The sequence below is a fragment of the Muntiacus reevesi genome, chromosome 3, assembly GCF_963930625.1.
Source record: "Muntiacus reevesi chromosome 3, mMunRee1.1, whole genome shotgun sequence".
Taxonomy (NCBI): Eukaryota; Metazoa; Chordata; class Mammalia; order Artiodactyla; family Cervidae; genus Muntiacus; species Muntiacus reevesi.
This window is the reverse complement of record NC_089251.1, coordinates 202,015,517-202,037,555: the sequence shown is the minus strand read 5'-3', so window position 1 is coordinate 202,037,555 and position 22,039 is coordinate 202,015,517. Positions and strand designations below refer to the sequence as shown.

General features: G+C 50.8%; 1 protein-coding gene across 1 annotated transcript; it reads left to right on the top strand.

Moving 5' to 3' along the window:
• The first annotated feature begins 14,259 nt into the window (after nt 1-14,259).
• On the top strand, nt 14,260-20,326 carry TMEM37 (transmembrane protein 37). Its single transcript, XM_065927818.1, has 2 exons — nt 14,260-14,356; nt 19,342-20,326. The coding sequence occupies exons 1-2, from the start codon at nt 14,336-14,338 to the stop codon at nt 19,924-19,926; spliced, it is 606 nt and encodes a 201-aa protein (XP_065783890.1). The 5' UTR covers nt 14,260-14,335; the 3' UTR covers nt 19,927-20,326.
• The last annotated feature ends 1,713 nt before the right edge of the window (nt 20,327-22,039 follow it).

Sequence of the window (22,039 nt, the reverse complement as noted above, 5' to 3'; positions counted from 1 at the left end):
GTAGGCTGAGAGCCTCAGATCCACAATTCTCCCGCTCTATCCGGTCCCCACTGATACTTTCCCCAGAGAGAGAGATTTTCTGGTTCCCTGCTCACCATCTCAATGGCTTGGCATTCTGCAAAGTCTCTAGGAAATATCTGAGATAGATTTGTGAAACCCTTTAAGAAGATCACCCAGGATACCAAGCGGTGAGGTTATGAAGTTATGTACCCATCACAATATTTTATACCCATCAAAATAGCAAATGTTAGCAGGAGGAGAAAATCACATTTGGCCAGGATGTTGGGCGATGAAAACTGCTGCTTTGGGTGCTCGTGTCCACTGAGGGGTCGTTCTGTGCAGCCACGGGCACGTGTAACAAATCTGAGTGTAACATGTGCCCCTGACCTGGCATCCAGGGAGCAGGTAATGTGCATCGGCCAGGGTGCTGGAGAACATTCCACTCCATCAGGCAAACGGGAAGGCTGAAACTCAGAAGGTTTGTGAAGTATAGGTAGATAAGACCTATGAGACAGATCCAGAGAACACACTGTGAATATAGATGAAAGGAGGTGGAGGGCCCAGAAGATGCTCAGAAGATGCTCCATTCCGTTTTCATGAGGCACAGACTATAAAACATTAGGTACATACAAGGCACATGATAGTCATGATCTGGATGCAGCTATTATTTGGTGACAGCCATTCTGCCCTAAGGGTCATCTGCTGCAGAAAGCCCAGGGCTGTCTATCAGACTAAATGTTGAGTTACAGCTGTGGCCAGAGCTACTCATCCTTTGTCCTTTGACTCTCATAGGGTGAGTGTTTGCCCTCAGTCACCTTCTGTCTGCTGGGACCCTGGCTCAAACCTCAGCAGTTGCACTAACAATTCACCTTCTTTGGAAAAGGCTAATACTAGCGCGAGTAAGAAGGAAAAGACAGGTGAGGACCATATACCAAGATTCAGGTGGTACATACCTCCCAGCCTCTTGTTCAGCATCCTAGGTCTGCAGGTGAACCCACTCCATCTCTCCCACCCACCTGGTCTTCTCGCTCTGTACTTTAAATTGACTTATTAGTCTGTGTGATCCAGGCATCTAATTTGGCCTATGAGCCTTTCTATTTTGTGAACTCTGGCTCAGCCGGTTTGGTATTATGCTTGGAGGCATCCAAGACATAAGGGCTCACATGACAGACGTGGATTAAGATATCCATCAGTGTGGCTGGTGGTAGGGTGTGGGTCCTGGAGTGACCTGTTGTTCATCACTAAGGTGAAGAAATAAAATGCTGTGGATGAATAACAGAGCCATCGAAAGCAATAAGCAGCAATGAACTTGACTATTTAAAGTTTTCTTATTGGGACCCTCAGTAAAGAATACTTTTTACAACACAACCTATATCTGTCAATCTATTTTTTATTAGTATTTTTTTTAACATTTTATGTATTATTTTTGTCTCCACTGGGTCTTTAATGCTGCATTCGGGCTTCCTCTAGTTGCAGCAAGCAGGAGCGACTCTTCAGGTGCGGGGTGAGGGCTTCTTACGTCGGTGGCTTCTCTTGTTTCAGACCACTGGCTCCAGGCAGCAGCGGCCTTCAGTAGTTGTTGTGCATCGGCTTAGTTGCCCGGTAGCTTGTGAAGTCTTCCTGGACCAAGAATCGAACGCATGTCCCCTGCATTGGCAGGCAGATTCTTAACCACTGGACCATCAAAGAAGTCTAATTAATCTATTTTTGGGAAAAAAAAAATCCATGGAACAATGTGTGTGTGTTCAGTCACTAAGTCACGTCTGATTCTGTGATCCCATGGACCACACCACGCCAGGCTCCTCTGTCCATGAGATTTCCCGGGCAAGAATACTTCAGTGGGTTGCCATGCCCTCCTCCAGGGGATCTTCTGCACCCAGGGATTGAACCTGGGTCTCCTGCATTACCAGGTAGATTCTTTACAACTGAACCAGCTGGGAAGCTCCCATGAAACAATATTTACCCCGATGATGTTTGAGGCACTCTGATATTGTCTTGTATATTGTATTCACTTCCTGTATATGGAGATTATACCCCAGCAGAATTGATCTCACTAGCCACTACTGGGACCCAACCTATTATGTATAAAACATTGAGTCAATAAATAATGAGTAAATAAAAACAACAACCAAAAAAAACATTGAGTTAGATTTATACATATTATCAATAAGGATGGCCTCTCATGATGTTGGGTGAGAATAGTGGGAAACAGAACAAGATTTATAGCATAATGCCCCTTAGGAAAGCAGAAATCACACACACACACACAAGGATACACAATGGTTAAGGATATACATCAAACGCATAGAGACAGTCCCATTGGAGAAATGAAAAAAGGAAAGGAAATTCCAAAAGGATCTGGATGTTCAAGTGCTGTGGTCTAAGAATGACTGGCTGGGCTCTGAACCTCAGTCCAACACAAGATGAGGGTGGGTCATTTACAGGAGAAGTTTGAGAATCACACGAACAGCCAGGAGATATATCGGAGTTGGAAAATGCTGCGTTTAGAATTCTTGAAATGCAAATAAACGATCAGTTCATGAGGTCAGAGGCAAAATATCACCCAGAGCAAAGCTTCAAGAGAGGAGGAAGTGTCCCCTCACCACGCACGAGTTGACACCAGATGGAAAGGAGGCAGTCTGCTTGGAGGCTGGCAAAGAGGAGAGTCTGAGAGGCCTGGCTGGACAGCATACCCTCCGCCACTTCAGGGGAGGGGCCCAGGATGGGGGGATACCATCATTCCAGGGAGCGGTTGTCTGTTGGGTGTGCAGCCCCGGCCTCGTTGCTCTCTTGCCCAGAGCCTCTGCTGCTCAGAAGGATGCCTGCCCCCGGCTGCTGATTGCAGCTCTTTGGACAAGATTGGACCCCAGCCCCAGAGGGACCTACTCAGGCCATCTGCTTCCTTTACATCGAGCGACCTCACTTTTCTGGACTAAGGAGATTCTCTCTCGGGAACCTGAGCCAGGAAGGGGGCAATCACTGCCATGGGGGTGAAACTACAGCAGAAGATCTGAACTCTGAACACGAGAGATGACTGGGTCTCAAGCAGGCAGAGTTACAGAGAATAAAATCGGGGGCCTGGCAGGGAAGAAGTGGTGGAAACAGACCCTGAAGGTGTGGCTGGGTTATTTACCAGCACAACACAGGTCTGGGTTTATCAACTTGAATCCTACAAGGGCCAGGCATGCAACATGGTGAAGTGAACAGATCTGAGGGTAAGACTGGGGGCCCCAGAGAGAACAGTCCATCCAAAGGCATGCGTGCTCACTTTATAAGTTGTGCCCGACTCCTTTGCAGTCCCATGGACTGTAACCTGCCAGGCTCCTCTGTCCATGGGATTTTCCAGGCAAGAATACTGGAGTGGGTTGCCGTGCCCTCCTCCAGGGCATCTTCCTGACCCAGAAATCAAACCTGCATCTCTTATGTCTCCTGCATTGGCAAGCGAGTTCTTTACCATTAGCACCTCCTGGGAAGGCCATCCATCCAAAGGGCAGTCATCCAAAGTGGCCACTGTTCACACAGTAAAAGGACCCCAAATCTTTGTGGGTTTTTTTGGCTGCGCTGCACAGCATGTAGGATCTTAGTTCCCCAGCCAAGGACTGAAACTGTGCCCCCTGCAGTGGGAACAAGGAGTCCGAACCATCAGGGAAATCCCTGACCTTTAGGGACATTCCAAACCTCTCCGCCCACCCCCCCCCTTTTTTTTTTTTAAATTTATGGCTGTGCTGGTTCTTCCTTGCTACACACACAGGGGGTTTCCCTAGTTGTAGCAAGTGGGGGCCAGTCTCTAGCTGCGGTGCTTCTCACTGGCGGTGGCATCTCTTGTTTCGGAGCTCAGGCTCTAGAATCTGCTCAGTAGTTGTGAGGCACAGGCTTAGTTGCTCCAAGGCATGGAGGATCTTCCCGGACCAGGGATTGAACCTGTGTCCCCTTCATTAGCAGGAAGACTCTTAACCCCTGGTCCACCAGGGAAGTCCCCCAAACCTCCCAAGTTTTGAATTGACAACATTTTTTGCTTTTAACATGTCTACAGACTGAGGTGGTAAGTAGCCAGACTCCCAGACCCTGCTGGCTCAAAGCCTGGAAGCTACCCCCCACCCCATCCCTCTACTCCCCAGGGAGACCATACCTCACTCCCTTACCACTCGTCTGGACCTTCTGAGGGAAAGGAAGTCTGCCTTCCTTGTAAACACCAGATCTTATAAAGTGGGTGGTAGGATATTGCCTGGGCCTCCCCAGGAGTTAGGTGAAGCCCTGTCCAAACCATTTAAATTCCCTTGTCACCATTGGTGCTCATGATCAATTCCTGGCATCTAATTTTGCTTTTTGGACCCTTTGATCTGACAGGTGGGGTACACTGATTAGGAAGGAGCACCGGTGCATGTTGGGGAGGGACAGGCCTGAAGTCTGCTCTGTATAAGCACCCTGGACATGTCGAGTGTGTCTGGTTAGTGGAGACCATCCCCTAGAGACTGGTGTCTCAGAGTGTGTGCTGGTAAGTCCAAGGCCCAACCCTGCAAAGAAGATGCTAGAGGGACTTCCCTGGTGGTCCTGTGATTAAGACTCTGTGCTTCTACTTCAGGGAGCATGGGTTCAATCCCTGGTCTGGGAACTTAAGATCCCCCAGGCCCTGCGGTATAGCCAAAAAAAAAAAAGAGAAGGCGCTAGAAATCTCTCTGACTCTGCCTGAAAATATGCAGGTACTGGTGCCCTCAAGGGGCACCCATTTTCAAGGGCAGACTTGAATTTAGAAAGGGGAGACCCTACAGAAAGACCACCCTCCAAGCTCACCTACATCACTCCCTTTCACCTTCAGACAACATGGCAGAGAGGTGGTTCTGATATATAGGAAAGCTCAGGTAGGATGTCTGGTTCCTGCTTCATTCATTCATCCCTTCCACTGTTCAGTTCAGTCCCCTCCCCCACCTCCCGTCACCATCACTGATGCCCTGGGGCCCTCACACCTGCTGCCTGCCTGGCCATGGGGGACGTGCTTTAGAGTAAAGCCCCAGGGCAGGCAGAGAAGCCCCTGGGCCACTAGAGTGCAGTAAACAAAGTCTGTGTTGCAATCAGGCAGCCTGGAGGAGGTCAGAATGCGGGGCTAGACCTTCAGGAAGAGAGGCAAAGTACAAGGGAGGTCTGGCATGGAGGGGATGTGACTGGGCTGGAATCAAGAAACCTCAGGAGGGGGCAAGGAGAAAAGGAAGACCCGGTGGGTGAGGGCAGAGTGGTGGGGAGAGGGTGGGGAGGACAGGGGTCAGGCAAGGGGGCTGACCCATAAAGCAGGTGAGAGTTGGAGGGAACCGACGTCCAGGCTTAAGGCAGGCAGAGGTAGTCATCAGCTTTGACATTGCCCAGTGAACTAGGCAACTCCTAACAGATGCCCCATTATTGCCTCTGAGTCTCCCTGGTGTCTGCCCCACCTCATCTTGGAGACCCTGTGCCCCAGCTCCTGAAAAGAGAAAGCCCCAGGGCAGGAGCCTGCTAAACGTCCAAGCAGAGCCGCCTGCCCCCTCTAAGCTTCCTTGGGGTCAGGGGTCAGTCCACACTCTGTGCCGGGCAGTTGGCTGGACCCCACACACCCACTGCTCCCGTCCAATCCCATGACCCCCACAACACCAAGAAGGATGTGTTCCCCCATTTGACAGAAAGACGAGACTCACAGAAGAGAAGAGATTTGCCCACAGTGCATCTGAGGCTGCTTCATCAAATAGCAAGCGGTATGGACCAGTCCCTGCTATGGCCATGAACATGCAGGGGTGAGAGAGAGGCCTAGTGCTGAGGCTGCGTGTTGTATTTTAGAGAGGGAAACAGACCAGTAGAGAAGTTTAACTAATGATCAAGAGAATATGAAGGTCTACAGCACTGTAAATCAACAGTACTTCAATACATTTTTTTTAAAGAGTGAGACAATGTATACAAAAGAAAAAAAATATGAAAGTATCACGCTCAAGTGTGTGGGGGCGTGACTCTGGCTGGCGAAGTCAACGGAGGTCCTTGAAGAGGTGACAGCCTGTCCAACTGTCACCGGGGAAGGCCTGTCACGCCAGGGGACCATGAACACAGGGCCCCTGAGGCTGCACAGGGCTGCCCACGCAGGGTGCCAGGGGGGCACATGCAGCCGGAGCCAGCGGAGAGCATGAGGCGCTGAGGGCAGAGCAGCCAGCAGCCTCGCGGGCCTGGGGAAGGAGGGAGCGGGAAGCTGCATGCAGGGACAGAGGAGGCTGAGAGTGAGGGCAGGCGGGTCCAGCAGGAGGCTGTTAAACACCACCCACGTTAGGTGCTGGAGCCTAGAGCCGGGGACAGAAGGGGATGGTGTGGAACAGGATGTGAGGGAACAGACAGGAGGAGGATGTGGGCCTGAACTGGGGGGGCTGGGGAGGAAGCTGAAATGAAGGCGAGGCAGATTTTGACCCTAAAACCCAAGCATCTTACCCCTGACAGGAACTTTGCCTTTTTCTTCTTTGTCTCTCATTAGCCAGGACAGTGGAAACACAATAGGTATACAGTTAGCTCATCCATATATTCAATATTTATTGAGCACCTACTATGTGCCTGTTGCCAAAGTTGAAGCGCCAATATTTGGCCACCTGATGTGAAGAACTGACTCATTGGAAAAGATCCTGATGCTAGGAAAGATTGAAGGCAAAAGGAGAAGGGGGCGGCAGAGGATGAGATGGTTAGACAGCATCACAGACTCAATGGACACGAATTGGAGAACACTCTGGGAGATAGTGGAGGACGGCGTGCTACAATCCACAGCGTCTCAAAGAGACACGATTTAGCAACTAAACAACAACAACACATGTGCCTGGCTCTGCCCCAGGCACCAGGGATATAGTAGTGAACACGGCAGAGCCCTTGGCCTTTTGGAGTTTACACTGTGGAGGGAGAGGAGATGTGTGTGGGGGCTGGTAAGGGGGAAGCGAAAAGAGAACAAAGGAGCTCTGTTTCAGATGTGGCAATCAAGGCAGAGGGGTGAGGTGGTGGGTCTTAGATGTGAGGGTCTTGAGGAAGTACATTTTGGGCAGAGGAAGCAGCCTAGAGTAAGAAGGTCTAGAGGTGGGCGGTACTTGCTGACGGAGCCGGTTGAGTCATTAAATGATACCCGTGCCCTTGCCTTGGGATGTTCTATTATAAGACAAGGGCCTGAGTCTTTCTCATCAGACAAGAGCGGTCAGAGGGGCAAGTGGGGGCCACATCCTTGCTTTATACTGGTCCTCTTTCCCCGACACGGGCCAGGCCTAGAAGTAGGACAGGTGGAGAAAAGGCAGATGGAGCCAAGCAAGAAGGTAGCTTCTCTGCTGTCCCACCACTCACTCCAGGCTGCTCTGCTTCTCACCCCGCAAGGGCCCGCCCTCTCGTTCCCCGGCACCTCTGCCCCTGCCAACTCCCCGCTCCCACCCCGCGCTGGGAAGCCCTGCCCCTCCAGACGGTCACCTCCTGCCGAGAGGACTGCCAGCCTCTCACTGCCTCTCCGGGGAATGCAGTAGGCACTGCCAACCTGCTCTGCTCAGACCTGGCGAAATCATGCAACTCAGGTTGGGACTCGAACCCATGTGGCCGGGACGCGAACCCAGCCAAAACCCAGTCTTCCAACTGAGGTCACACACCTGGTTTCGGGATTTGATGAAAGCTCTTCATGTCTCATCGCAGAAAGAATTTGCTGAGAGACAAAGTTTTAGGAGAGAAGTGGATTAATTTCTTCTTTCTTAATATATATTCTTTATTGAAGGTATAATTGACTTACAATGTTTCAGGTGTATAGCAAGGTGATTCAGTTATGCAGACACATATGTTATTTTTCTGCTTATTTTCCATTATAGGTTATTACAAGATATTGACTATAGTTCCCCATGCTATACAGTAAATGTTTGTCGCTTACTGCATATCTAGTTTTTTAATTAGAAATCTAGCATTCTATTCATACTGTCAAACAAGGGAATCAAAATGTCATAATTTTTTAGTCAGGCAAAAATTCATAAGCTTTCTAAAAATATGTATTATACATACTATTTACATATATGTATACAAAAGCTTTTCTACTATGCTTGATAAAGTCTTGAGAAAGAACATCAAAAAACAAAAAAAGAGAGAGAGATGGAGAAGCTGGAAAACATAAACTGAACGAAATGGGAGCACTGAATATGAGATAGAAAAAGTGAAAGAAACTAGATAAAAGTGAAAGAGTGTCATATAGTCCAGTCCTTGGCTGCTCATTAGAAACATATCTGGAGCTCTGGAGAGAAAAAGCAATACCTGGGCTTTTTCTTTTCTTCTGGGGATTTTTCAAAAAATTCCAAGATAATTCTGATATGCATCTGGATTTTAAAAAGTGGTTACAGGTTTTTCTATTAAATGATAGTTTTGGTCATATAGGGTTCTATTATTTTTCTGTTGACCAATCATGAAACAATGGTATTAAGTGGGCAATAGTTACATAATCACAATAGTAAAAAATCTTTATCAATTTTCACCATCAATGTGCTCGGCTTAGTCACTCAATCGTGTCCACCTCTTTGCAACCCCATGGACTGTAGCCCACAGACTCCCTTCTCTGCTCACAGGGATTCTCCAGGCAAGAATACTGGGGTGGGTTGCCAAGCCCTCCTCCAGGAGATCTTCCCAACCCAGGGATTGAGCCCAGGTTTCCTGAATTGCAGGAACATTCTTTATCACCTGAGCCACCAGGGAAGCCCTCACAATCAACAGCCAGACAAAAACATAAAAGATAATTACAATCACAAGCCATAATGGGAACATGATTAACTTAGCAATATAAAATAATTACATACAATTTGGGAGGGGTCAAGCAGCCTTTTGGTTGGTGCATTTAATCCATTTACATTTAAGGTAATTATCAATATCTATGATCCTATTACCATTGGGGTTTATTTTCTGTAGGTCTTTTCCTTCTCTTGTTTCCTGCTTAGAGCTGGGTTCCTTTAGCATTTATTGTAAAGCTGGTTTGGTGGTGCTGAATTCTCTTAACTTCTACTTCTCTGGAAAGCTTTTGGTTTCTCCATCAAATCTGAATGAGAGTCTTGCTGGGTAGAGTATTCTTGGTTATAGATTCTTCCCTTTCATCACTTTAAATATATCATGTCATTCCCTTCTGGCTTGTAGAGTTTCTGTTGAGAAATCAGTTAATAGCCTGATGGGAGTTCTCTTGTATGGTATTTGTCATTTTTCCCTTGTTGTTTTTAATCTTTTATCTTTGTCTTTAATTTTTGCCAGTTTTATTACTATGTGTCTTGGTGTGTTCCTCCTTGGATTTAACCTGCCTGGGACTCTGTGCTTTATGGACTTGGGTGACTATTTCTTTTCCCACGTTAGGGAAGTTTTCAGCTACTATCCCTTCAAATATTTTCTCAGGCTCTTTATCTTTTTTCCTTCTAGGGCCCCTATGATGCAAATGTTGGTGTGTTTATCGTTGTCCGCGAGGTCTCTTAGGCTGTCTTCATTCCTTTTCATTCGTTTTTCTATTTTCTGTTCTGCAGCAGTGATTTCCACCATTCTGTCCTCCGGGCCATTTATCTGCTCTTCTGCCTCAGTTACTCTGCTATCAATTCCTTCTAGTGTATCATTCATCTCTGTTCTTTAGCTCTTCTAGGTCTTGGGTAAATATTTCTTGTATCTTATCCATTGTTTTCCTGAGATCCTGAATCATCTTCACTATCATTATTCTGAATTCTTTTTCCAGAACATGGCCTATCTCCACTTCATTTGGTTGTTTTCCTGGGGCTTTACTTTGTCCCTTCATCTGGGACAAAACTTTCTTTCTCATGCTGATTTACTCTCTGTACTGTGGCTTTTGTTCTAGCCTCTGTGGGACTGTGGTTCTTCTTGCTTCTTCTGTCTGCCCTCTAATGGAAGAGGCTAAAAGGCTTCCGTAAGCTTCCTGATGGGAGGGACCGGGTCTTGCTCTGGTGGGCAGGGATCTGCTCAGTAAAGCTGTAATCCAATTATCTGCTGATGAGTGGGGTTGCACTTCCTCCCTGGTAGTTCTTTGGCCTGAGATGACCCAGCCCTGGGTTCTACGAGCCCCATGGTAGACCTAATGGTGACATCCAAGAGGATTTATGCCAAGGGGGACCTTCCCAGACTGCTGCTGCCAGTACCCCCATCCATGTGGTGAACCTCTGCCGACCCACACCTCCACAGGAGGCCCTCTAACACTAGCAGATAGTTTTGGTTCAGTCTTCTGTGGGATCACTGCTCCCCCTTCCTCTGGATATTGGTGTGTGCAAGATTTTGTTTGTGCGCTCCAAGACTGGAGTCTGTGTTTCTCTCAGTCCTGTGGAAGTCCTATATTCAAATCCCTCTGGCATTCAAGGTCAGATTCCCTGGGATTCCCAGTCCCTATATTGGGTCCCCAGACCAGGAAGCCTGATGTGGGGTTCAAAATCTTCACAACAGTGGGAGAACTTCTTTGGTATTATCGTTCTCCAGTTTGTTGGTCACCCACCTGGTGGGTGTGGGATTTTATTTGATCATAATTGTGCCCCCTCCTACCATCTTGCTGCAGCCTCTATTTTGTCCTGGATGTGGGGTATCATTTCTTGGTGGGTTTCAGCATTCTCCTATCCTTGGTTGTTCAACAGCTAGTTGCGATTTTGGTGCACTCGCTGATGATGAGCACACGTCTTTCTACTCTACCATCTTGAACTGGAAGATGCTGCTAGAGGCTGCTCTCATTTCTAGAGGCTGCTCTCATTCCTTGGCTAAGGGCTCCCTTTCATCTTCAATGCCAGCAATAGTCTCACTCAGACCTCTGGTTCTGTCAAAACATCTCTTCCTCTAGAAATGGATTTATTTAGAAAGAAACACATTCCAAAGACAGAGTGTATGGGACATCCCGGAAGGCGAGAGCAGCCTCAAAATGTGCAGTTAGCTTTCATGGACTGAGTAATTTCACAGGCTAATGAGTGGGAGGATTATTGCAACTACTTTGGAGAAGAGATTTCCAGAAATTGGATCATCATCCACTTTGGCCTTTGATGGTAGGCTTTGGAACTGTCATGGCACCTGTGGGTAAGTCATGTATCTAATGTGATACAGTGAACATATACTAGGCTCAAAGTCTAGTGGAAGTTGGACTTGTCCACATCTTGGACCCATTTAATTCTAACCAGTTTATGTCGTGTTCTCAGACTGCCCTACCCTCTTCCCTTCTGTTTCACTGGCACCATGGAGGGACCTTGGAAACCCTGGTACCCTATAATTCAAAGGAAGGGCTGGCCCAGGTGACCAGATTGGATGCCTGGTCCTTGGCACAAACTCCACCTAGACTTTGACTGTGTCTTGGGCCACACACAGCATGTGGGCTCTAGTTCCCCAACCAGGGACTGAACTGGTGCCCCCTGCAGTGGAAGCATGGAGCCTTAATCACTGGACCATCAGTGAAGAACCTGGGCTTTCCTATGACCATAAAATGATCGGAAGGGGACCATCACTTCCTCATGATTATTCCTAAGTCATTTCTGCTTCTCCAGAGATCTTGCTGACAAGACATGTCACTCTAAATTCCACTGATTCAAGACTTTCTATTCTTACCAAAAAAGCATAACAGGCAGCATACACACAAATGTGCCTGACCACACACAGAATCTTAGGAAGAAGAAAGTAGGTGATGGATTCAGGGATTTGACAAGGTGTCATAAATTAGGCAGTACTGGAACCAGATGAACATCTGACAGGGAGAACGGGGTGGGAGCATTAAGTGAAAATATCCTTGGGTAAACTCAAGTGAGGGGCTTCCCTGGTGGCTCAGATGGTAAAGAATTTGCCTGCAATGTAGGAGACCTGGGTTCCATCCCTGGGTCGGGAAGATCCCCTGGAGAAGGGAATGGCTACCCACTCCAGTATTCTTGACTGGAGAATGCCATGGACAGAGGAACCTTGCGGGCTACAGCCCACAGGGTCGCAAAGAGATGGGCACAACTCAGTGAATGAACAACAACTACAAACGTGAGTGAAGTCACTGGGGGGCTACCTGCCTGCCTGAATGAGCCAGATCATTTAATCCACCCTACTTAGTTAAGGAGAAAGGAGACTTTGATTTACCTTAAGCAGAAACCCCCTCCCTGTTTATCAACACACACCTTTCTACAACTGAGAAGGGAGGGGAGGGTCTTAGTGGGAATTTACCCCTTTGGGGGTGGGGACTTGAGAACTCTGGCCTTGTCAAAAGTCCAGGAAATCATAATAAAATGCTTTTTAAAATAAAGCAAAACTATACTGGAAAAAAAAGTCCAGGAAAAACAATGAGTTTTGTTTTGTCCTGTTTGCTGTTTTCTTTTAATACTTTTTTGACCACCACCTGGTGTGCAGGATCTTAATTCCCCAACCAGGGATCCATGCCCACTGCAATAAAAGTGCAGAGTCTTAACCACTGGACCACCAGAGAAATCCCTGTCACTTGCCTTTTTGATGGTCCCTGAGGCAGCAAGGTGACTTCCCAGGTGGTGCTAGTGGTAAAGAACCCACCTGCCAATGCAGGAGACTAAAGAAGTGCAGGTTCGATCCTAGGGTCAGGAAGATCCCTTGGAGGAAGGCATGGCAACCCACTCCAGTATTGTTGCCTGGAGAATCCCATGCATAGAGGAGCCTGGTGGGCTACTGTCCATAGGGTCACAAAGAGTCGGACATGACTAAAGCAACTTAGCATGCACGCAGGAGGTGGCAAGGAGGCGGGCAGGGTTGTACATTCTCCCTTTGGGAGGGAGGGGGTGTTAGGGTTGTACATCCCCCCTTGGGGGAGAGAAAAGTGACACAGCAAAGACTACCCTGAAGATTCCACTATTTTCACACTTAACTGAGGGCCTGGCAAGACTCTGATCTTTCATGAATATTTTCTCATTTATTAACCATGGCTCAGAGATGCTTGCTCCTTGGAAGAAAAGCTATGAAAAACCTAGACAGCATATTAAAAAGCAGAGACAACATTTTACCAACAACAGTCTGTGTTGTCAAAGCTATGGTTTTTTCAGTAGTCATGTTCAGGTGTGAGAGTTGGACCATAAAGAAGGCTGAGTGCCAAAGAATTGATACTTTCAGATCGTGGTGCTGGAGAAAACTCTTGAGAGTTTCTTGGACAGCAAAGAAATCAAACCAGTCAATCCTAAAGGAAAGAAAAGTGAAAGTGAAGTCGTTCAGTCCTGTCCAACTCCTTGTGACCCCATGGACCATATCCCACCAGGCTACTCTGTCCATGGGATTTTCCAGTCAAGAATACTTGAGTGGGTTGCTATTTTCTTCTCCAGGGAATCTTCCCGGCCCAGGGATCGAACCCAGGTGTACCGCATTGTAGGCAGACGCTTTACCGTCTGAGCTTCCAGGGAAGCCCAAATCTTAAAGAAAATTAACCCTAAATATTCATTAGAAGGACTGATGAGGACACTCCAATGCTTTGACCATCTGATGAGAAAAGCCGACTCACTGGAAAAGATCCTGATACTAAGAAAGATTGAAGGCAGAAGGAGGCGGCGACAGACGATGAGGTGGTTGGATGGAGTTATCCACTCAATGGACACGAGTTTGAGCAAACTCTGGGAGGTGGTGATGGACAGGGAAGCCTGCCGAGATGCAGTCCGTCCAGTCTCAAGGAATGAAACGCGGCTTAGCGACTGAACAACACGAGAGAAAAACAAGAGCCCGGGATCACACAGCACTGGGTGCTGGAGACGCCTCTGCCTCTCCTGACGCTCGGGTGGACCCGCTGGGGCGGAATCGGGTCCTGGGTCGCTGGCCTATCCGCCTGCGCGGTCCTGCCGTTGGGGAATCGGTGTCGCGCGCACAGCAGTCCTCAGGGCGAGGGAATAACTCCGGGCCTGGACTTCGCGAGTCCGCCGCCCGAGCCTACGCTTCTTGGCCGTGTCCTGGCCTCCCCGTCCCCGCCCCCCGGTGGCTCCTTGCCGCGGCCCCACAGATTCAGCGTCCACCCAGCGGCCCCGGGCGGGGAGCAGCCCCGCCGGCAGCCCTGCCAGCAGCCGCAAGTTTGCCGATACCCAGCGCCCCTCCCCGCCCGCCCCCGGCCCGCCCCGCCCCGCCCCCGGCCCGCCCCCGGCCCCGCCACCGGCCCGCCCCCGGTCCCGCCACCGCTCTCCACCGCCCCGCCCCGGCCCCACCCCCGGCCCCGCCCCTCCCCGCCCTCCGCCCGCCCCGCCCCCCGGCCCCGGCCGCCCCCCGGCCCCGGCCCCGCCCCGCCCCGCCACCGCCCCGCCCCCGGCCCCTGAGGAGAGATTTCCCAAGCGGCAACGGTCTGCTTCAGCAGATCTGCGCTCGGGATCGCGGAGGCAGCTGGCGGGAGTTCGCGAAGAGCCCGGGTGGCACGATGACAGCCCTCGGCGTCCAGGTGAGCGAGCGGCCGCGACGAGAGCGGTAGGAGCGCCCTGCCAGGGCCCGGGGGGCAGGCAGGAAGCCACCTGGGGCCACTCCTCCACCCCAGCGCTGCTCTGTGGCTCCGTCTTGTCGCTCTGGTCCTTCGCGCACCCTAGGCTCCCGAAAGTCTCGGAGTCGGGCGGTTGTCTTTGGGGTCCTCTGTTTCCATCCGTTAGGTTCAACAGAAGGGTCCCTCTTAAAAGGAGGGGCGCTTCTGGGGCGGAGGATGGACGGAATCCACTTGTAGAGTGAGGTTCGCTCCTCAGAGCAGGAGGCATGTCTGGGGAAGCCAGAACTTTCCTGAGCCGGGGCCAGAAATACCATCTCTCCTTCGCAAAACTGACTTTGGGGGGGACGGGGACGGAGTCTCTGGGACGCGCGGAAACCTGGGAACAGACTGCAGTGAGGTGAGGGGCCGGCATTGCAGACATGAGGTTTCTCAGTGATGCGAGGCGTTGGCTGGACAACTTGCCCGTCTCCCTCCGCCCCTCGGGCGTGCAATTCTACCCGGCAGCCGAGCTTCCACAGCGGACACGTGCCGCCGGCTAGTCTCCCGACCTGATAGTCCTGACGGTCAGAGGCCCGCAGACTCAGCCCGCGAGCGTCCAGAGCGCCGCAGCACTGACCCCAGAGCTCCGCCCAGTTTACAGATGCGGAGGCTGAGGCTCACGTGAAGTGACCTGCGAGTGGCGGCCAGCTCAGCCCCAGAATCGAGGAGAGCCAGACTTGGCCCGAACAGGAGAAACTCCACCCACGAGCCGCCCGCAAACCTCCTGCGGCCGGGATTCTGCAGCCCGAGAGCGGGATGCTGCGAGTTACCCCCTACCGTTCTGGGCATTATCCGAAGTCCCGACCGGGCTGCCTCCGGACCTTCTGCGTGGAGGGTGGGATCGGGTGTGATCCCGCCTCGAAGAGCCGGCGGCCCAGCTGGGGAGAGACTTGCAAACAGGATTTAGATGCGGTCGGGGGAAGTGGGTGCTAGATTAGAAACTGCGACAGAATTAAGGGGTGGGGGAGGGCTTCTTACCGGGTTGGGAGGGGCAGGAAGACTGGAGTAGCCAGGTTGAAAGACTTCAGTTTTAGCGAAGGAAGGAGAAAGGGGTTGGGGGGTGGTGGGCGGAAAAGATGAGGTTAAAACCCTGGAGCCCTACTGGCGGCGGCGGGGCGGGGAAGGGGGGGGGGGCTGTGCTTGAAGATAGTCGCTGTCGCTTAGGAGCACTTAACCGCAGGCCTGGGACAGTTCTATGCAGTTGGGGTGTTCAGAACTCGGTTCAGCTCCTCCACGAGGGCAGGAGGCAGAACTAGTTGTCTCCAGGGGATAAATAACTTGTCAGAGGTCAGAGAGCTAAAAACCAAGCAGACTGACTCCAGTACCTCTCTCACCAGTGTCCTGGGGTCATGCTGGCCTGAATGGGTTTACTGTTTAGGAAGCTGTAGAAGGGATTTTTCTGGGATGCTCAGTGGTTTGAAGAAAAAAAAAAATCCCCCTGCCAATGCCAGAGAACCAGGTTGATCCCCGGGTGGAGGAAGCTCCTCCAAAGGAGGAAATGGCAACCCATTCCAGTACTCTTGCCTGGAGAATCACAGGGACAGAGGAGCCTGGCTACAATCTGAGGTCCCAAAGAGTGGGACACGACTCAGTGGCTGAGCACAGACGGGATTTCCAGCTGATGAGAGGGCCTGACCTTGGCTTGGGCTGACTGGGCAGTGGGGGGTTGGGGCAAGTAAGGAGGGAGGGGTGATGTGGAGAATGAGTAGTGAGCAGCCCAGAGTGTCTACTTAGGGGGTGATGGAATCAGATGGGGTCCTGGGTTGTAGAGGAAGACAGGATCTTGGCAGTGGACTCAATGGCCCAGGAGTATCAAGTGACACTGTTCTACAGGTCACTAGAAATCATTCAGGGAGCTGGATGAAAAGGGAAATACCTCTTCCTTTTTTTTTTTTTTTTTTTTTTTAGTGGAGAAAGTCCAGGCCCTAAGAGACTAAAGTGACTTGCCCAAGGTCACAGAGCTGGACTGGGCAGTATCAGGGACAGGGCTCAACTGCCCTCATCCTGGGTGGTCCACAAGCCTTCCACTGACCATGCTGAGGCTCAACTGACCTCCAAGAGAGGATTTCTTGGATGGCTCAAAGCTCAGGTGTGGGGGGCAGTGGTGAGGAACGAGGACTCAAGATACCTTATTGTTCCTGATGTTAGGACTAGCTGTGGTAAATCAGGACTGCTCATGTGCCAAGCATCTTTATATGCATAATCTCATTTAATCCTTGGGAGTTTTATTGGTGTCAGAGTTTGAATGATGCCCTACTTTGGGATGGGAGGGGGAAAATGACCTGATGTCAGCTGTCTTTCTGAATGTCTGAGGGCCTGGAGATTAAAGTTCAGTTTGTGCCCAGGACAGGTGGGGCTGAGTGCAGGACGGCATGTGCTTTTTCTCCAGACAGCGTGATGTCCAAGGTCAAAAGGCCTCTGGGTGCTGTATTCTTGTGACTTGTTGCCTGCGTCTGAGGTTTTCCCATACTAGAAATTTAACCTCTAGGGGTGTTATAACTAGGGGTGAGGTGCCTTCATGGCTATGCTTTCCTGCAGGGGTCACTAACTCCTACAGAATGTAGATGAGAAACAAGAGTCAAGAGGGTTAAGAAAGCAAAGACAAACACCTTTATGGTTTGTAATCAGAGGTTTCAAAGCTCCCTTGGTTTCTTAGCAGTAGAGCTATTTTTTCTATTGAAATTCAGTACAGACTCAGATTCCCAGTGGCTCTGGCAGGAAAAAGGGATCTGATGGGTTGAAGTGAGGGGGTCCCTTCCCCTGCTAGGAGACAAGGGGACAAGGTTTGAGAACCACAGCCTAGACTCCCGCCTGAATGCTCTTTACCGTGCACCAGGCTGCCTTTGTGTCTGGATCTGCATCAGTGTCCTTGGGGGTCCCTCAGTCCCCTCCACTCCTGTTCCTCACCACCATACTGAGCCGCTCACACGATGGCCCAAGTCAGTATTTACTGGCATCCCCACCCCTACCCCCACACACGGTACAGCTGTTGAGCCGCTGTGCCAGCTTTACTGTGATGTAAATGCTCTTGGGCAGGTCCCTTGGCCTCTGACAGTTGCTGTCTTTGCATACCCCCATGAAGTTTCCTACTCCACCAGACTAGCTTGTTCTTCTTCTTCTTTTTTTTAATGAAAAAGCAGCTATTTCTTTTCTTCTTTTTTTTAAAGTGGTGGCGAGCCTAGAGGCTAGTCTTTATCGTGGTGCCCAGGCATCTTATTGCAGTGACTTCTCTTGTTGTGGAGCATGGGTTCTAGGTTTCACTGCAGTAACTGTGGCACTCGGGCTTAGTTCTTCTGGCATGTGGAATCATCCAAGACCGGGGATTGGATGCTTGTCCCCTGCATTGGCAAGCAGATTCTTATCCACTGTACCATCAAGGAAGTCCAGACTCGGGTTTAAGGGTGAAATGGGATCCTAACTTAGGCAGAAGTGCTGCAAGCAAACAAGATTCTTTCCTGTATCCCTGGGGCTGCTAAGGTAAGCAGGTTAGCAGGCAGCCTGATGTTCCTACTGGGGCTCTGACCACAGAGTCTCCCAGGAGCGTGGCCCTGTTTTCTGCCCCTCACTGAGGGGGTGGTCCAGGCCTGCCTCTGGAAGCCTCCGTTTGCACATGGGTAGGGCTGACCCTAGAGTCCCCTTTTGGTTGGTTTCCCTAGCAGTGATCATCACGCTTGAGTTTTCTGCTTTGCTTACCTCCCAAACCAAGGTGTAACCTGGGCTGCTTCCACACTCACATAATCTAGGGCATAATCTAGGACTGGGCAGGAGATGGTTTAAAAGTAGCGTCAGGTGAAAGTGGCAGTGGTTGCAAGCTTGACGTTCATTATCTCGTGGCTCTTGAGCATGGTGCCAGGTGCTAAGGAAAGGCCCTGGCCTCCTGGAGACCTCAGTCTCCGAGTGAGACAGACAATAACATTCACCACTATTCAGACAGAACAGTTCCTCTGAGAGTGGCCAGAGGGAGTCCCTTCTGGGTTGGGTGGGTACGGAGGTGGTGTTTCAGTCGAGACATGAAGAATGGAGAAAGGGGGGCAGCCAGAAGAGTCTTTCAAGTAGAGGAGCCAATAGATGAGGAAGAAAATTCTAGGCTTGTCCCCCGCATGCGAAGGGGACCGTGTGCCTGAGCAGGGTGGTGGGGAGGGTGCTCTGGGAGGGCTTGTGGGCCATCTAAGGCGTTCTACTCTTTGAAGCATTCCTTTTGCTTCTGGGCTGGGGGACCATGGCTGGAGGGTGCCCCAGGGTTGTAGCAAGAGACACCTCACTAGACGCTTGGCCCAGGTTTCCAGGAGAGAGGACAGTGCACTTTTCCAGGAACCAGAGACCGAAGTGGCACCTCAGGGGCTCCCCTTCCAACCCCAGAAGCTGATGGAACACTTAGCCTAGTGGTGGCCTGTTCTGGGTGAGGTACAGGCTAAGCCAGACTGAAGGGTAAAGTGCAAACATCACTGAGCACCTGGGTTCTGGCAAATTCCGAAGGTACAGATTAGGATGAAACTGGGGGAGACCCGGAGCCAGGGGAGGAAACCCACATTGATGTGCTAATAATAACTCTGTGTAGTGTTCTTGTTTTGCATATAAAGATTCCAAGGCTGCCTGCTGGCTCAAGGTCACAACAGCCAGGTCAAACAGGTTTTCTGACTTCAGAATGGGCTAAAGAGTATATAGACAGGCAAATGGAATTTGGGTTTTTTATTCATTATAAGACCATTAAAGAAAGGGCAGGGAACTCTTTGCCTGATAAATAACTGAATCCACAGCCAATGCTTATAGGTCTTGAATGGAGGATGGGCCAGAAACAGGCAGGATGGGAGAAGGGTTCCAGTGGCAGTGGGAAGCTGAACCGCATGTTGTGGGTCCTCCCTGAAGAGGCAGGACCCCTCCCTGACGTGCTGCCCCATGCTGTCTTCCAGGCACAGAGGCTGCTGGGCCAGAGGAGGCCCCCCCAGTCCTTCTTTGAGTCCTTCACCCGAGGCCTCATCATCCTGTGTGCCTCTCTGGCTGTGGTCCTCTCCTCCATCTCCATCTGCGATGGCCAGTGGCTCCTGGCGGGTGACCGCCTCTTCGGACTGTGGCGCTTCTGCACTGCCTCCAACCAGACGGAGCTGCACTGCCTCCGAGACCTGAGTCAGGCCCAGGTGCCCTGGCTGGCCTCGGGCATGGTCGTGGCCCGCATCGTGGCCAGCTTGGCTGTGGTGGTCGCCATCTTTGGCCTGGAGTTTCTCATAGTGTCCCAGGTGTGCGAGGACTCCCTCGCTTGGCGGAAGTGGGCTGTGGGCTCCACCCTCCTACTCATCTCTTTCATCCTCTCCTTCGGGGGCCTCCTGAGCTTCCTGGTCCTCCTCAGGAGCCAGGTCACACTCTGGGGCCTCACCCTGATGTTCTGGAGCGACTTCACAGCTTCCTTCCTTCTCTTCCTGAATGCTATCAGTGGCCTGCACATCAACAGCATCACCCACAACAACATGCATCCCTGGAGCCTGCCTACAAAAGTTTAGGACCCTCCTCCAAGGACATCCAGTTCTACCAGAAAGCCTGCCTGTGATGGGACTTTTCCAGACTTCCCTGGTGGCCCAGTGGTTAGGACTCTCTGGGCTTCCAATGCAAGGGGCACGGGTTAGATCCCTGGCTGGGGAACTGAGTCCCACATGCCGTGCAGTGCAAGGGGTGGAAAAGATGAGACTTTTCTAATTCCAACAGGTGACGTTCAAATTGATGCCTCTTGGCCTTGGTGTGTTTGGGCCAGTGGCCCAGGGGTCTTTGCAGCTGGTCTGCAGCCCAGAGATGAGGTGGGAGCCTCCATGCCACCAGCTGCTCCAGTTTACCCACAGCCGTGTTATATAGGATGCTGATTTTACAAGAATAAACATATTTTAAAACCTTTACTTGAACCCTTCCTGGGATGGGAATAGACCTGGAAGCAGCTCGGGTCACTGGTGCGCAGGCCGGCTGCACAGGGAAGCACGTTGACACCTGTTTTATTGACCCTGCTGGAATGCAGGCTGTAGGGTTCCTGAGCCTCCTGGGAGACTAAGAGTGAATCATCCTTCCAGCAAAGGATGTCCAGTTAGTGCCTAAGACTTTCTTCCACCAGCTCAAAGGGCCTTTGCATTTTCCCTTTGGTCACGCCAGGGAAGCAGGGTTCAGGACTGCTTGCATATAGTAGGCTTTCAAGCCATTTGACTTTATTTGAGCCCTGCCCTTTGGGGGTACCTCATATTCCCAGGATAACCCCTGCTTCCAGCAGCTGGCTGTCCCTCTGAGGACTCTCCTTCTGAGTACTGCCTGAAGCCCTTCCAGGAGAGCTGCCTAACTTATAATATTGTCCTCTTAATGTAGGGACTTCCCGGATGGCTCAAGCAGTAAAAAATCCACCTACCAAGGCAGGAGACCCGATTCCTGGGTCGGGAAGATCCCCTGGAGGAGGAAATGGTAAACCACTCCAGTATTCTTGCCTGGAAAATCCTCATGGACAGAGGAGCCTGGCAGGCTACAGTCCATGGTGTTGCAAAGAGTTGGACACAACTGAGCATGGAATGCATGGATCTCTGACATAGCGTGTCCATCTTTGGTCAGGGCCAGATAGCCTCAGGGTACCATTTTTGATCCTAGAACACACTCCAGAGAGCACGTATCTGGACTCCACAGGGTACAGGGAACTGGCCAAACCTCGGATAATGATTAACAACCAGCCTAGATACAGAGGCCTGCAGGTGAAGGAGACAGGAACCATTGGAGATTTCCACCCTTGTCGGCCACTTTATATTTTTGTGCGTTAAATTGTCCCCCTTCCAGTCCCTTTTCCGCCCAGTAGGTGGGGTTTTTTTCCGCCCTCAGCCTATTTCATTCTATTCTAGCGACGTGTCCCTTCCTGACCTGGTGATCTCAGGCCTTCCCTGGTTCATTCTGGCCTCATGAGGTTTAGGTTTCTACCCTGCCAGATCATCTTTCTGGGTGCCTATACCTGGTGACTTTTTAAAAAAACTTTTCTTGATTCAAAGATGCACAGAGTTCATGGGGGTCTCTGGAGAAAGTTATATCAACCATACAGGCTGTAGTCTTAGCCTTGGAAAATGGGCAAGCTGGCCTTTTCACCCCAGGGGCAGTCTATGAGGTGAGAGAGGGTGACTTCCTTGTCTGCAGGGGTGAGATGCAGAAGTTGGGGGCCAGGGCCACTTGTCCAGGTCACCCAAAGCCAGGACTAGAGCTGGGCCCACCCACCAGCAAGATGCCCTTCCCTCCACTCTGGGGGGCGGGGTCGCCTCTGCTCCTGTCCAGAATGCTTTCCTTGAGCACGTAGGCAGTGTTTGGTAAAAGGGTTCAAATATTTAGTCCTTTAATCTTCACATGGCCAGCAGGAAAAGAATGCTGATATGTGCGGGAACTGAGATCCAGACAGTTAAAGATAAGATGAAAATCCCCAGTGGGACAGGGAGACAGGCCCCCATTCATCCCGGCCTGGGAGCAGGGGAGACAGACAGCCTTGGAGCGAGCCTGGGGGTTTAAAATCAAAAGTCCTGCACTAAGCTGCCACTTCCAGCTGGGTATCTTTGTCAAGTGACAGGACTTTGGTATCTCTTCTGTCAAATGGATTCTGCCCCACTTTCTGTA

Coding starts and splice junctions, on each gene's coding strand:
- TMEM37 (XM_065927818.1), top strand. CDS start 14,336: ATGACAGCCCTCGGCGTCCAG. Junction 14,357..19,341: donor TGACAGCCCTCGGCGTCCAG/GTGAGCGAGCGG, acceptor GCTGTCTTCCAG/GCACAGAGGCTGCTGGGCCA.